The sequence below is a fragment of the Carcharhinus amblyrhynchos genome, chromosome 16 (genome assembly GCF_965287045.1).
Source record: "Carcharhinus amblyrhynchos chromosome 16, sCarAmb.v2.hapA, whole genome shotgun sequence".
NCBI classification, from domain to species: Eukaryota; Metazoa; Chordata; class Chondrichthyes; order Carcharhiniformes; family Carcharhinidae; genus Carcharhinus; species Carcharhinus amblyrhynchos.
The window spans coordinates 69,585,629-69,602,248 of NC_137339.1; the positions used below are offsets into that span (position 1 = coordinate 69,585,629).

Consider the following 16,620-nt stretch of genomic DNA (forward strand, 5'->3'; position numbering starts at 1 on the left):
GTGTGTGGGACCCGTACCCCAGTGAGAGTCAGTGTGTGTGGGACCCGTACCCCAGTGAGAGTCAGTGTGTGTGGGAGCCGTACCCCAGTGAGAGTCAGTGTGTGTGGGACCCGTACCCCAGTGAGAGTCAGTGTGTGTGGGAGCCGTACCCCAGTGAGAGTCAGTGTGTGTGGGACCCGTACCCCAGTGAGAGTCAGTGTGTGTGGGAGCCGTACCCCAGTGAGAGTCAGTGTGTGTGGGACCCGTACCCCAGTGAGAGTCAGTGTGTGTGGGAGCCGTACCCCAGTGAGAGTCAGTGTGTGTGGGACCCGTACCCCAGTGAGAGTCAGTGTGTGTGGGACCCATACCCCAGTGAGAGTCAGTGTGTGTGGGAGCTGTACCCCAGTGAGAGTCAGTGTGTGTGGGGCTCGTACCCCAGTGAGAGTCAGTGTGTGTGGGACCCTGTACCCCAGTGAGAGTCAGTGTGTGTGGGACCCGTACCCCAGTGAGAGTCAGTGTGTGTGGGACCCGTACCCCAGTGAGAGTCAGTGTGTGTGGGACCCGTACCCCAGTGAGAGTCAGTGTGTGTGGGACCCGTACCCCAGTGAGAGTCAGTGTGTGTGGGACCCGTACCCCAGTGCGAGTCAGCGTGTGTGGGACCCGTACCCCAGTGAGAGTCAGTGTGTGTGGGACCCGTACCCCAGTGAGAGTCAGTGTGTGTGGGACCCGTACCCCAGTGAGAGTCAGTGTGTGTGGGACCCGTACCCCAGTGAGAGTCAGTATGTGTGGGACCCGTACCCCAGTGAGAGTCAGTGTGTGTGGGACCCGTACCCCAGTGAGAGTCAGTGTGTGTGGGACCCGTACCCCAGTGAGAGTCAGTGTGTGTGGGAGCCGTACCCCAGTGATAGTCATTCCGTTCCCTACCTAATGTCTCGTTCTCCATGTTTGCCTTTGTTTGGGGAACATGTGACCGCTCCTTGCTGCTCTCAAACCGTTTGTTGCGTGTGGGACCTGGAAAAATTAAAGAATTTGGTTTGTTCTCACTGGAATGACGGAGGTTGAGGGGGAGACCTGATAGAAGTCTACAACATTATGAGGGGCAGAGTGGATCGTCAGAAGCTTTTCCCCAGGGTGAAAGAGTCAATTACTCGGGGGCACAGGTTTAAGGTGTGAGGGGCAAGGTTTAAAGGAGATGTACGAGGCAGATTTTTTACACAGAGGGTGGTGGGTGTCTGGAACTCGCTGCCGGGGGAGGGAGTGGAAGCGGATACGATAGTGAGTTTTAAGGGGCATTTTGAGAAGTACATGAATAGGATGGGAATAGCGGGATATGATCCCCGGAAGGGTAGGGGGTTTTAGTTCAGTCGGGGGCAGCATGGTCAGTGCAGGATTGGAGGGGCCGAAGGGCCTGTTCCTGTGCTGGAATTTTCTTTGATCTTTTTTCTAACAGGGACGATAGCACGGATAGAGGATTGGTTAACAAACAGCAAGTAAAGAGTGGGGGTAAATGGGTGTTTTTCTGGTTGGCGATCAGTGGCTAGTGGTGTGCCTCAGGGATCAGTGTCAGTACTGCAATGGTTTACGATTTACACAGATGATTTGGAGTTGAGGACCAAATGTAGTGTGTCAAAATTCACAGATGACACTAAGATGGGTGGAAGAGCAAAGTGTGCAGAGGACGCTGAAAGTCTGCAAAGGGATATGGATAGTCTAAGTGAGTGGGCGAGGGTCTGGCAGATGGAGTACAATGTTGGTAAATGTGGGAATGTCCATTTTGGTTGGAATAACAACAAAATGGACTATTATTTAAATGGTAAAATATTGCAGCATGCTGCTGTGCAGAGGGACCTGGGTGTCCTTGTGCAGGAATCACAAGGAGTTGGTTTGCAGATATAGCAGGTAATTAAGAAGCAAATGGAATTTTGTCCTTCATTGCCAGAGTGATGGAGTTTAAAAACAGTGAGGTTATGTTGCAGCTGTATAAGGTGCTGGTGAGGCCACACCTGGAGTACTGTGTACAGTTTTGGTCTCCTTACTTGAGAAAGGATATACTGGCACTGGAGGGGGTGCAGAGGAGATTCACTAGGTTGATTCCGGAGTTGAGAGGGTTGGCTTATGAGGAGAGACTGAGTAGACTGGGGCTATACTCATTGGAATTCAGAAGAATGAGGGGAGATCTTATAGAAACATATAAGATTATGAAGGGAATGGATAAGATAGAAGCAGGGAAGTTGTTTCCACTGGCGGGTGAAACTAGAACTTGGGGGAATGGCCTCAAAATAAGGGGGAGCAGATTTAGGACTGATTTGAGGAGGAACTTCTTCACACAAAGGGTTGTGAATCTGTGGAATTCCCTGCCCAGTTGAGGCTCCCTCATTGAATGTTTTTAAGGCGAGGATAGATAGATTTTTGAACAGTAAAGGAATTAAGGGTTATGGTGAGCGGGCGGGTAAGTGGAGCTGAGTCCATGAAAAGATCAACCACGATCTTATTGAATGGCAGAGCAGGCTCGAGGGGCCAAATGGCCTTCTCCTGCTCCTAGTTCCTATGTTACTATAATAAAAGGACAAAGAGACAGAGGCTCGGCGCTGACCCTCTGACAGTGCGGCGCTCCCTCAGCACTGACCCTCTGACAGTGCGGCACTCCCTCAGTACTGACCCTCTGACAGTGCGGCGCTCCCTCAGCACTGACCCTCTGACAGTGCGGCACTCCCTCAGCACTGACCCTCTGACAGTGCGGCACTCCCTCAGTACTGACCCTCTGACAGTGCGGCACTCCCTCAGCACTGACCCTCTGACAGTGCGGCACTCCCTCAGCACTGACCCTCTGACAGTGCGGCACTCCCTCAGCACTGACCCTCTGACAGTGCGGCACTCCCTCAGCACTGACCCTCTGACAGTGCGGCACTCCCTCAGCACTGACCCTCTGACAGTGCGGCACTCCCTCAGCACTGACCCTCTGACAGTGCGGCCCTCCCTCAGCACTGACCCTCTGACAGTGCGGCATTCCCTCAGCACTGACCCTCTGACAGTGAGACGCTCCCTCAGCACTGACCCTCTGACAGTGCGGCGCTCCCTCAGCACTGACCCTCTGACAGTGCGGCATTCCCTCAGCACTGACCCTCTGACAGTGAGACGCTCCCTCAGCACTGACCCTCTGACAGTGCGGCACTCCCTCAGCACTGACCCTCTGACAGTGCGGCATTCCCTCAGCACTGACCCTCTGACAGCGCGGCGCTCCCTCAGCACTGACCCTCTGACAGTGCGGCACTCCCTCAGCACTGACCCTCTGACAGTGCGGCATTCCCTCAGCACTGACCCTCTGACAGTGCGACGCTCCCTCAGCACTGACCCTCTGACAGTGCGGCATTCCCTCAGCACTGACCCTCTGACAGTGCGGCACTCCCTCAGCACTGACCCTCTGACAGTGCGGCACTCCCTCAGCACTGACCCTCTGACAGTGCGGCACTCCCTCAGCACTGACCCTCTGACAGTGCGACGCTCCCTCAGCACTGACCCTCTGACAGTGCGGCACTCCCTCAGCACTGACCCTCTGACAGTGCGGCACTCCCTCAGCACTGACCCTCTGACAGTGCGGCACTCCCTCAGTACTGACCCTCTGACAGTGCGGCACTCCCTCAGCACTGACCCTCTGACAGTGCGGCACTCCCTCAGCACTGACCCTCTGACAGTGCGGCACTCCCTCAGCACTGACCCTCAGACAGGAAGTACCACACTTCTTGAGGGTCAGTACTCAGGGAGAGCTGCCTGGGGTGTAAGGAGTCACCTTGGGGTGATACAGAGCGGCCTGGAGACGTTGTCAGAACCCTCCTGCTCTGAGGCTGCAGAGGAGGCTCTGAAGCCTTCCACAGGCCTCTCCCTGGAAAGTTGGCCCGGAGGGGTAATAATCCCTCCTGGTTTGTGAATAGTTCGTCTGCTGGGTAATCGGGGCCCAGTCCTTACCTGGGAAGGCCCTGAAATGCTGGCCTGGGCCATGAGGCTGGTGAGAGGCTGGGGCCCCGTTGCTAAGGGGGACTGATTGTGAAGTCGGGGGATGGTCATTGAGTAATGGGGGGCTCTGTGAGTTACAGAAATCACTACTCCTGGCAGCTTAGAGACAAAACACAGAGACAGAGTCAGAACAAGGGGCCATATCACAGATCTTAAAATAGTTCCAGCGGTGAAAAGGGGGAGAAAGCGGGGCCAAGACTGTCCGCAGTCATTGGAGAATCTATCATGGCTTCCAAGGTTGGGACATGGCAGCCATTTTGAACACAGATACTTGGATTTCTCTCCGCAAAATACCTCCCACCATCACTCCACATTGTACATTTTCGCTTCCAGTCTCCATATCCCTCGGTTAGACCCACACTCGGAGCACTGTGCACAGTTCCAGTCTCTATATCCCTCGGTTAGACCCACACTCGGAGCACTGTGCACAGTTCCAGTCTCCATATCCCTCGGTTAGACCCACACTCGGAGCACTGTGCACAGTTCCAGTCTCTATATCCCTCGGTTAGACCCACACTCGGAGCACTGTGCACAGTTCCAGTCTCTATATCCCTCGGTTAGACCCACGCTCGGAGCACTGTGCACAGTTCCAGTCTCCATATCCCTCGGTTAGACCCACACTCGGAGCACTGTGCACAGTTCCAGTCTCCATATCCCTCGGTTAGACCCACACTCGGAGCACTGTGCACAGTTCCAGTCTCCATATCCCTCGGTTAGACCCACACTCGGAGCACTGTGCACAGTTCCAGTCTCCATATCCCTCGGTTAGACCCACACTCGGAGCACTGTGCACAGTTCCGGTCTCCATATCCCTCGGTTAGAGCCACACTCGGGGCACTGTGCACAGTTCCGGTCTCCACATCCCTCGGTTAGACCCACGCTCGGAGCACTGTGCACAGTTCCAGTCTCCATACCACTCAACTAGAACAGTCAGTGCTTGTGGGACCCATATCCCAGTGAGAGTCAGTGTGTGTGGGACACGTATCCCAGTGAGAGTCAGTGTGTGTGGGACCCGTACCCCAGTGAGAGTCAGTGTGTGTGGGAGCCGTACCCCAGTGAGAGTCAGTGTGTGTGGGACCCATACCCCAGTGAGAGTCAGTGTGTGTGAGACCCGTACCCCAGTGAGAGTCAGTGTGTGGGGGACCCGTACCCCAGTGAGAGTCAGTGTGTGTGGGACCCGTACCCCAGTGAGAGTCAGTGTGTGTGGGACCCGTACCCCAGTGAGAGTCAGTGTGTGTGGGACCCGTACCCCAGTGAGAGTCAGTGTGTGTGGGACCCGTACCCCAGTGAGAGTCAGTGTGTGTGGGACCCGTACCCCAGTGAGAGTCAGTGTGTGTGGGACCCGTACCCCAGTGAGAGTCAGTGTGTGTGGGACCCGTACCCCAGTGAGAGTCAGTGTGTGTGGGACCCGTACCCCAGTGAGAGTCAGTGTGTGTGGGACCCGTATCCCAGTGAGAGTCAGTGTGTGTGGGACCCGTACCCCAGTGAGAGTCAGTGTGTGTGGGACCCGTACCCCAGTGAGAGTCAGTGTCTGTTGAAACCGTACCTCAGTGAGTGTCAGTGTGTGTGGGACCCGTACCCCAGTGAGAGTCAGTGTGTGTGGGACCCGTACCCCAGTGAGAGTCAGTGTGTGTGGGACCTGTACCCCAGTGAGAGTCAGTGTGTGTGGAACCCGTATCCCAGTGAGAGTCAGTGTGTGTGGGACCCGTACCCCAGTGAGAGTCAGTGTGTGTGGGACCCGTACCCCAGTGAGAGTCAGAGTGTGTGGGACCCGTACCCCAGTGAGAGTCAGTGTGTGTGGGACCCGTACCCCAGTGAGAGTCAGAGTGTGTGGGACCCGTACCCCAGTGAGAGTCAGTGTGTGTGGGACCCGTACCCCAGTGAGAGTCAGTGTGTGTGGGACCCGTACCCCAGTGAGAGTCAGTGTGTGTGGGACCCGTACCTCAGTGAGAGTCAGTGTGTGTGGGACCCGTACCCCAGTGAGAGTCAGTGTGTGTGGGACCCGTACCCCAGTGAGAGTCAGTGTGTGTGGGACCCGTACCCCAGTGAGAGTCAGTGTGTGTGGGACCCGTACCCCAGTGAGAGTCAGTGTGTGTGGGAGCCGTACCCCAGTGAGAGTCAGTGTGTGTGGGAGCCGTACCCCAGTGAGAGTCAGTGTGTGTGGGACCCGTACCCCAGTGAGAGTCAGTGTGTGTGGGACCCGTATCCCAGTGAGAGTCAGTGTGTGTGGGACCCGTACCCCAGTGAGAGTCAGTGTGTGTGGGACCCGTACCCCAGTGAGAGTCAGTGTCTGTTGAAACCGTACCTCAGTGAGTGTCAGTGTGTGTGGGACCCGTACCCCAGTGAGAGTCAGTGTGTGTGGGACCCGTACCCCAGTGAGAGTCAGTGTGTGTGGGACCTGTACCCCAGTGAGAGTCAGTGTGTGTGGAACCCGTATCCCAGTGAGAGTCAGTGTGTGTGGGACCCGTACCCCAGTGAGAGTCAGTGTGTGTGGGACCCGTACCCCAGTGAGAGTCAGAGTGTGTGGGACCCGTACCCCAGTGAGAGTCAGTGTGTGTGGGACCCGTACCCCAGTGAGAGTCAGAGTGTGTGGGACCCGTACCCCAGTGAGAGTCAGTGTGTGTGGGACCCGTACCCCAGTGAGAGTCAGTGTGTGTGGGACCCGTACCCCAGTGAGAGTCAGTGTGTGTGGGACCCGTACCTCAGTGAGAGTCAGTGTGTGTGGGACCCGTACCCCAGTGAGAGTCAGTGTGTGTGGGACCCGTACCCCAGTGAGAGTCAGTGTGTGTGGGACCCGTACCCCAGTGAGAGTCAGTGTGTGTGGGACCCGTACCCCAGTGAGAGTCAGTGTGTGTGGGACCCGTACCCCAGTGAGAGTCAGTGTGTGTGGGACCCGTATCCCAGTGAGAGTCAGTGTGTGTGGGACCCGTACCCCAGTGAGAGTCAGTGTGTGTGGGACCCGTACCCCAGTGAGAGTCAGTGTCTGTTGAAACCGTACCTCAGTGAGTGTCAGTGTGTGTGGGACCCGTACCCCAGTGAGAGTCAGTGTGTGTGGGACCCGTACCCCAGTGAGAGTCAGTGTGTGTGGGACCTGTACCCCAGTGAGAGTCAGTGTGTGTGGAACCCGTATCCCAGTGAGAGTCAGTGTGTGTGGAACCCGTATCCCAGTGAGAGTCAGTGTGTGTGGGAGCCGTACCCCAGTGAGAGTCAGTGTGTGTGGGACCCGTACCCCAGTGAGAGTCAGTGTGTGTGGGACCCGTACCCCAGTGAGAGTCAGTGTGTGTGGGACCCGTACCCCAGTGAGAGTCAGTGTGTGTGGGACCCGTACCCCAGTGAGAGTCAGTGTGTGTGGGAGCCGTACCCCAGTGAAAGGTGCAGTGGGTCAGATCGGGAGGGGGTTTCTGCAGTGGCGAGTGTGTGACATATCGCTGGGATGTTGGTTCTGCAGTTTATGAATCTTTTATCAGGTTTCAGCCTGGTTTCGGGTCCTGTGGGAGCGTTCCATCGCTGACACAGATTTCTCAGCGGTTCGGTGACTCACTGTTGGAGATTCTCCGTCTCCCCGCCCCATTTTCTCCTTCTCCCATCCCCCCAGTATCTCCCCCCTGCCCTACTTCATCCTACACTGAGCTGACGCTCTCTCTCCCGACCCTGGCACCGATCCCCATCTCGGAATCTCATTGTCCACATTCCATGGAAGGTTTTCCAACTCGCAATTTTCATTTGTTACTTGTTGAAACCGGGGGCCTCGCTGCCTCATTCCAGCACTTACCGCCCCCCCATCCCTGATTGCCCCCTTGAGAAGGGGGGTGGGTGATCCGCCATCTTGTAGTCCCCGTGTGGTGTAGGTACACCCACAGTGCTGTTAGGGAGGGAGTCCCAGGATTCTGACCCCAGCGACAGTGAAGGAACGGCCGATATATTTCCCAGTCGGGACGGTGAGTGACTCGGAGGGGAACCTCCAGGTGGGGGGTGTCCCCAGGTATCTGCTGCCCTTGTCCTTCTGGTTCCAATACAGGGAACTCAGCAGCCTGTCTACGCACAGCAAGATCCCACACACGGCAATGTCAGAATGACTCGGTTTATCACCTTTTTTTAGTGATGTGTTAGAGATTAATATTAGCCCCAGGACACTACTCCCTCAGTACTGACCCTCTGACAGTGCGGCGCTCCCTCAGCACTGACCCTCTGACAGTGCGGCACTCCCTCAGCACTGACCCTCTGACAGTGCGGCGCTCCCTCAGCACTGACCCTCTGACAGTGCGGCACTCCCTCAGCACTGACCCTCTGACAGTGCGGCACTCCCTCAGCACTGACCCTCTGACAGTGCGGCGCTCCCTCAGCACTGACCCTCTGACAGTGCGGCACTCCCTCAGCACTGACCCTCTGACAGTGCGGCACTCCCTCAGCACTGACCCTCTGACAGTGCGGCACTCCCTCAGCACTGACCCTCTGACAGTGCGGCACTCCCTCAGCACTGACCCTCTGACAGTGCGGCACTCCCTCAGCACTGACCCTCTGACAGTGCGGCACTCCCTCAGCACTGACCCTCTGACAGTGCGGCCCTCCCTCAGCACTGACCTTCTGACAGTGCGGCCCTCCCTCAGCACTGACCCTCTGACAGTGCGGCACTCCCTCAGCACTGACCCTCTGACAGTGCGGCGCTCCCTCAGCACTGACCCTCTGACAGTGCGGCACTCCCTCAGCACTGACCCTCTGACAGTGCGGCACTCCCTCAGCACTGACCCTCTGACAGTGCGGCACTCCCTCAGCACTGACCCTCTGACAGTGCGGCACTCCCTCAGCACTGACCCTCTGACAGTGCGGCACTCCCTCAGCACTGACCCTCTGACAGTGCGGCACTCCCTCAGCACTGACCCTCTGACAGTGCGGCACTCCCTCAGCACTGACCCTCTGACAGTGCGGCACTCCCTCAGCACTGACCCTCTGACAGTGCGGCACTCCCTCAGCACTGACCCTCTGACAGTGCGGCACTCCCTCAGCACTGACCCTCTGACAGTGCGGCACTCCCTCAGCACTGACCCTCTGACAGTGCGGCCCTCCCTCAGCACTGACCTTCTGACAGTGCGGCCCTCCCTCAGCACTGACCCTCTGACAGTGCGGCGCTCCCTCAGCACTGACCCTCTGACAGTGCGGCGCTCCCTCAGCACTGACCCTCTGACAGTGCGGCACTCCCTCAGCACTGACCCTCTGACAGTGCGGCACTCCCTCAGCACTGACCCTCTGACAGTGCGGCACTCCCTCAGCACTGACCCTCTGACAGTGCGGCACTCCCTCAGCACTGACCCTCTGACAGTGCGGCACTCCCTCAGCACTGACCCTCTGACAGTGCGGCACTCCCTCAGCACTGACCCTCTGACAGTGCGGCCCTCCCTCAGCACTGACCCTCTGACAGTGCGGCCCTCCCTCAGTACTGACTGATATCCCTTTCCCTAATACTGGTAGTCCAAACATTATTCCTCTCTCCCTAAATACTAACACTCTCGCCTTTCATCCCTGTATGAACTCAAACTAATCGATCAGTAAGTTCTAACCCTTGTTCCTCCACTCTGTTCTCTGCCCCACTGACCCTTGTCTGACTGGAGCCGATCTCCAGAGACTGCGGGGTGTTTGGAGGTGAGTTGTTGATATTTTCAGGGAAGATATTTCAAAACAAAACCAAATTCCCTCAGGATTTGAACGTATTTTATTGGAGTTTCCCGTACAAACTGCCCCCTGTACAATATTGCTTTGCCCCCGTCTCTCCCTCCATCCCCCCGGCGAGTACAGAGAGGGCGGGGGGGCATCACAGTGGCACTGGGGGGGTGGTGGGGGTGCCCCCGGGGGATGTGGGGTGGGGGGAGCGGGCGGGTTGGTGGGAGGGGGGAGTGGGTGGGGGTCGGGGGGAGTGTGTGATCTGGGTCATTCTGGGACTGTGAAGGTCGGAGGCAAAACTGGGTGAAAGCTCGTGGGCAAAATAAAACATTGACCAAACCCCGGGAATAGACGGAGAATCCACGGAGAGGAATCATCCATTGGAATTGGAATTGAGATCAGGATCAGGATTGGGATAGGGATCAGGATTCAGATTTAGAATCAGGATTGGGGTTAGAATCTGGGTTAGGATTGGGATTGGGAATGGGATCGAGATTTGGATTGGGATTGGGATTGAGATTTGTATTGAGATCAGGATCGGGATTTAGAATCAGGATTGGGATTAGGATTGGGATTGAGACCAGGATCGGGATTGGGATTGGAATCTGGATTGGGATTGGGATTGGGATTGGGAATGGGAATGGGATCAGATTTGGATTGGGATTGGGATTGAGATTTGTATTGGGATCAGGATCGGGATTTAGAATTGGGATTGAGATTTGTATTGGGATCAGGATCGGGATTTAGAATTGGGATTGGGATTGGGATTGAGATTTGTATTGGGTTTGGGATTGGGGTTGGGATTTATATTGGAATTGGAGGATTTGTATTGGGATTGGGATTTGTATTCGGCTCAGGATTGGGATTGGGATTGAGATTGGGAAAGTCCCCACCCTCTCCTCACCCCCCACATCCACTGTGGCCCCAAAGACATTATTGTACAGCCACCTGGCCACGGTGGGGGGTGGGGGGTGGGGGGTGGGGAGGGGTGGCGGGGGGGGAGGCGGTGGGGGTGGGGGGAGTGTGGGAGTGGGTTGGGGGGTGGTTGGGATTGTGGATACTTTGCTTTCACGTTTATTCACGGGGAGAGTTGCAGCTTGTCCCAGGGTGGGGTTGGGGGCGGTGGGGGTGGGGGGTGGGAGGGGTGGTGGGGGTGGTGGGGGGGGACGCTCAGAGGTGGCCTCGGCCGCATTGAGGAAGGACAACCCCCCCCCCGCCCCACTGCCCCGCGGGGTGGGTGAAAGGGTCGGGGGGGGTTCGCAGGGCGGGGTGCGGAGAACTGGCAGGGCTGGGGGTGGGGGGTTCAATCAGGGCAACGGGCAGCTTTCACCCACCCCCCCCTTCCCCAATCCCTTGAACCCCCCCCACAACCCTCCCCCCCCCGCACCCGCTGCCCCCCCCCTCCCGCAGACCCTGTGTCATGCTGCTGTATCCAAGCGAAATCTCAGGCGTAGATGTTGTCCGAGGGAGCTGTGGGAGGAAGCGAGAGATTGTGTTAGTGAGACGGGAACATCATCAGAGACTGAAAGATCAGAGATTGGGGTAGGAGCAGAATCAGAAAGAGGCCATTCAGCCCATCGAGACCGCAACCCCACCCAGACCCTATCCCCATAACCCCATGCATTTACCCTCACGAATCCCTCTGACACTAAGGGGCAATTTAGCACGGCCAATCCACCGAACCCGCACATCTTTGGAGGAAACTGAAGCACCTGGAAGAAACCCACACAGACGTGGGGAGAAAGTGCAGACTCCTCACAGGCAGTGACCTGAGCCGGGAATCAAACCCGGGTCCCTGGCGCTGTGAGACAGCAGTGCTAACCCACTGTGTCACCGTGCCCCCGGGAATCGAACCCAGGTCCCTGGCGCTGTGAGGCAGCAGTGCTAACCCACTGTGTCACCGTGCCCCCGGGAATCGAACCCAGGTCCCTGGCGCTGTGAGGCAGCAGTGCTAACCCACTGTGTCACCGTGCCCCCGGGAATCGAACCCGGGTCCCTGGCGCTGTGAGGCAGCAGTGCTAACCCACTGTGTCACCGTGCTCCCTGGGAATTGAACCCGGGTCCCTGGCGCTGTGAGGCAGCAGTGCTAACCACTGTGTCACCGTGCCCCCGGGAATCGAACCCGGGTCCCTGGCGCTGTGAGGCAGCAGTGCTAACCCACTGTGTCACCGTGCCCCCGGGAATCGAACCCGGGTCCCTGGCGCTGTGAGGCAGCAGTGCTAACCCACTGTGTCACCGTGCTCCCTGGGAATCGAACCCGGGTCCCTGGCGCTGTGAGGCAGCAGTGCTAACCCACTGTGTCACCGTGCCCCCGGGAATCGAACCCAGGTCCCTGGCGCTGTGAGGCAGCAGTGCTAACCCACTGTGTCACCGTGCCCCCGGGAATCGAACCCAGGTCCCTGGCGCTGTGAGGCAGCAGTGCTAACCCACTGTGTCACCGTGCTCCCTGGGAATTGAACCCGGGTCCCTGGCGCTGTGAGGCAGCAGTGCTAACCCACTGTGTCACCGTGCCACCCAGACCAAATTGGGTCAGGGCTATGGTTAAGTTTTGGACTTGTTTTACAGATTGTCCTTTTTATTCATTCCTGGTTTGTCTCATTTGCTGGCCCAACATTTACCCTCCTCCCACCCCTAACTGCCCCTTGAAAAGAGCCGCCATCTTGAACCCGCTGCGGTCCCCGTGTGGTGTAGGTACACCCACAGTGCTGTTAGAGAGGGAGTCCCAGGATTCTGACCCCAGCGACAGTGAAGGAACGGCCGATATATTTCCCAGTCGGGATGGTGAGTGACTCGGAGGGGAACCTCCAGGTGGGGGGTGTTCCCAGGTATCTGCTGCCCTTGTCCTTCTAGATGGTAGAGGTGGTGGGTTTGGAAGGTGCTGCCTAAGGAGCCTTGGTGAGTTGCTGCAGTGCATCTTGTAGATGGTACACACGGCTGTCACTGTGCGTCGGGGGTGGAGGGAGTGAGTGTTTGTGGTTAGTGTGTCGATCGAGTGGGGCTGCTTTGTCCTGGATGGTGTCGAGCTTCTTGAGTGTTGTTGGAGCCGCTCCCATCCAGGCAAGTGGGGAGTATTCCAGCACACTCCTGACTTGTGTCCTTGTAGATGGTGGACAGGCTTTGGGGAGTCAGGAGGTGAGTTACTCTCCGCAGAATTCCCAGCCTCTGACCTGCTCTGGGAGCCACAGTATTTATATGGCTGGGTCCAGTTCAGTTTCTGGTCAATGGTGTTTTAGTTTTAATGCTCAGTTAGTATGTTTTGAGTTTCAGAGTTTGCGAATGACAGCTTGTTTCTGTAAAGCAAACCCCCACAACTGACACACAGCCCAAGAGGTTAGCCTCCTGTCTCCCCCACTCCGCACATACCCCCAGGTCCCTGGTCCCATGCAGAATGTGGGCAGCATTGACAAAGCTGGAGGCAAGGGGAGACAGTGGGATCCAGATCCCAGGAAAAGTGTAAGCATCTGCAATTTCAGGAACTCCAGATCAGGAATGGGAATTAATTACCTGGAACTTGCGTTGCTTGCGTCTCTGGCACCTTACTCCCACTGAAACAGAAATCAATAACACATTAAACAGAGTGTTATATCCAACCCCGTGCTGTACCTGTCCTGGGAGTGTTTGATGGGGGACAGTGTAGAGGGAGCTTTACTCTGTATCTAACCCCGTGCTGTACCTGTCCTGGGAGTGTTTGATGGGGGACAGTGTAGAGGGAGCTTTACTCTGTATCTAACCCCGTGCTGTACCTGTCCTGGGAGTGTTTGATGGGGGGACAGTGTAGAGGGAGCTTTACTCTGTATCTAACCCCGTGCTGTACCTGTCCTGGGAGTGTTTGATGGGGACAGTGTAGAGGGAGCTTTACTCTGTATCTAACCCCGTGCTGTACCTGTCCTGGGAGTGTTTCATGGGGACAGTGTAGAGGGAGCTTTACTCTGTATCTAACCCCGTGCTGTACCTGTCCTGGGAGTGTTTGATGGGGGGACAGTGTCGAGGGAGCTTTACTCTGTATCTAACCCCGTGCTGTACCTGTCCTGGGAGTGTTTGATGGGGGACAGTGCAGAGGGAGCTTTACTCTGTATCTAACCCCGTGCTGTACCTGTCCTGGGAGTGTTTGATGGGGGACAGTGTAGAGGGAACTTTACTCTGTATCTAACCCTGTGCTGTACCTGTCCTGGGAGTGTTTGATGGGGGGACAGTGTAGAGGGAGCTTTACTCTGTATCTAACCCCGTGCTGTACCTGTCCTGGGAGTGTTTGATGGGGACAGTGTAGAGGGAGCTTTACTCTGTATCTAACCCCGTGCTGTACCTGTCCTGGGAGTGTTTGATGGGGGGTAGTGTAGAGGGAGCTTTACTCTGTATCTAACCCCGTGCTGTACCTGTCCTGGGAGTGTTTGATGGGGGGACAGTGTAGAGGGAGCTTTACTCTGTATCTAACCCCGTGCTGTGCCTGTCCTGGGAGCGTTTGATGGGGGGACAGTGTGGAGGGATATTTTCTGTGTATTGCTGAGTTGTTAACAGAAAATTAAATGTAAATTAATTCTTACTTTGATTTCTTTCCACATTTGAATTTCTTGCCTGTAACGATAAAGAACTGGGGTTAATTACATGTGAAAGTACACAGACAGTTCGATCAAATCTTCTTAACAAGATGGTTACCTAGTGGAAATGTTGCCAGATTATTAATTGCGTAACTCAGCTAATGTTATAGAAACATAGAACATTACAGCACAGTACAGGCCCTTCGGCCCTCAATGTTGTGCCGAGCTGTATCCAATCCCAGGATCAGTCTATCCCAATCCCTATCATTCTGGAGTGCTCCATGTGCCTATCCAATAACCACTTGAAAGTTCCTAAAGTGTCCGACTCCACCATCACAGCAGGCAGTGCATTCCACACCCCAACCACTCTCTGAGTGAAGAATCTACCTCGGACATCCCTCCTATATCTCCCACCATCAACCATAAAGTTTGCCAAGGAATATAGTTCTGTTCCAGGGGACCCCGGTTCAAATCCCGCCACTAATTCAAATTCAATAAAAAATACCTGGAATTAAGAATCTACTGATGACCCATTGTCGGAAAGACCCATCTGGTTCCCTTCAGGGAAGGAAATCTGCCGTCCTTACCCAGTCTGGCCTACATGTGACTCCAGAGACACAGCCAATGTGGTTAACTCTCAACTACCCTCCAAGGGTAACTAGGGATGGGTAATAAATACTGGCCCAGCCAGCGACACCCATGTCCCAGGAATGAATTAAGGAATGTCACTCCCTGACATTCTCTCAGGAAGAATTAATCTCCCGCTTCTGTGTTAATAAAGAAATGCGTCCCTGATAGGAGCGATTTGGAATCTGTCAGAACAGTAAGAAACTGTGACGCTGGCCTCCAGGTTCCACATTAACCTGAATCGGAACATTATCACTGGATTCTGAATCTCCCACACAATTACTCTTTCAACATTCCCTCAGTAACCTTTGAACCAAAGCAGAGGGTCACAGGTCAGCTCCTCAGATACCGAAATAGTCCGTGTACAAATACAGCAAGATCTGGACAAGATCGAGTTTCGGGCTGACAGATGGCAGTAACATTCACACTACACAAATACCAGACAGTGACCGTCACCAAGAAGAGACACTGTAACCATCGCTCCTTAACATTCAATAGGGTTACCATCACTGAATCCCCCCCCACTGTCAACATCCTGGGGGTTACCATCACTGAATCCCCCCCACTATCAACTTCCTGGGGGTTACCGTCACTGAATCCCCCCCACTATCAACATCCTGGGGGTTACCATCACTGAATCCCCCCCACTGTCAACATCCTGGGGGTTACCATCACTGAATCCCCCCCACTGTCAACATCCTGGGGGTTACCATCACTGAATCCCCCCACTATCAACATCCTGGGGGTTACCATCACTGAATTAGAGTTTAGAAGAATGAGGGGAGATCTCATTGAGACGTATAAGATGATGAATGGGATGGATAGGATAGAGGTGGAGAGACTCTTCCCGCTCAGAAAGGACAGTAGGACTAGGGGGCACAGCCTCAAGATAAAGGGGGGGCGGTTTAGAATAGAGTTGAGGAGGAACTTCTTCACTCAAAGGGTGGTGAATCTCTGGAATTCTCTGCCCGTTGAAGTGGTGGAGGCTACCTCGCTAAATATTTTTAAGACGCGGGTTGATGGGTTTTTGATAAGAGAGGGGATTAAGGGTTATGGGGAGAGGGCAGGAATGTGGAACTGAGACATGACAGATCAGCCATGATCTTATTGAATGGCGGGGCAGGCTCGAAGGGCTAGATGGCCTACTCCTGCTCCTATTTCTTATGTTCTTATGTTCTTATGAATCCCCCCCACTGTCAACATCCTGGGGGTTACCATCACTGAATCCCCCCACTATCAACATCCTGGGGGTTACCATCACTGAATCCCCCCCACTGTCAACATCCTGGGGGTTACCATCACTGAATCCCCCCACTATCAACATCCTGGGGGTTACCATCACTGAATCCCCCCCACTATCAACATCCTGGGGGTGACCATTGACCAGAAACTGAACTGGACCCAGCCATATAAATACTGTGGCTCCCAGAGCAGGTCAGAGGCTGGGAATCCTGCGGAGAGTAACTCACCTCCTGACTCCCCAAAGCCTGTCCACCATCTACAAGGACACAAGTCAGGAGTGTGATGGAATACTCCCCACTTGCCTGGATGAGTGCAGCTCCAACAACACTCAAGAAGCTCGACACCATCCAGGACAAAGCAACCCCACTCGATCGACACACTAACCACAAACACTCACTCCCTCCACCCCCGACACACAGTGACAGCCGTGTGTACCATCTACAAGATGCACTGCAGCAACTCACCAAGGCTCCTTAGGCAGCACCTTCCAAACCCACCACATCTACCATCTAGAAGGACAAGGGCAGCAGATACCTGGGAACACCCCCCACCTGGAGGTTCCCCCCCCGAG

At 55.5% G+C, this 16,620-nt stretch overlaps 1 protein-coding gene across 1 annotated transcript in view; it reads right to left on the reverse strand.

Moving 5' to 3' along the window:
* Positions 1-11,037: 11,037 nt before the first annotated feature.
* The window catches only part of LOC145353759 (sodium/potassium-transporting ATPase subunit gamma-like), a 12,965-nt gene continuing 7,382 nt past the window's right edge, over positions 11,038-16,620 (reverse strand). Inside the window, exons 4-6 of the mRNA XM_080204533.1 lie at positions 14,187-14,217; positions 13,150-13,190; positions 11,038-11,115 (exon numbers count right to left, since the gene is read on the reverse strand). Coding sequence (XP_080060659.1) covers positions 11,090-11,115; positions 13,150-13,190; positions 14,187-14,217 — 98 coding nt within the window. The 3' untranslated portion in view covers positions 11,038-11,089. The remainder of the gene's footprint in view (positions 11,116-13,149; positions 13,191-14,186; positions 14,218-16,620) is intronic.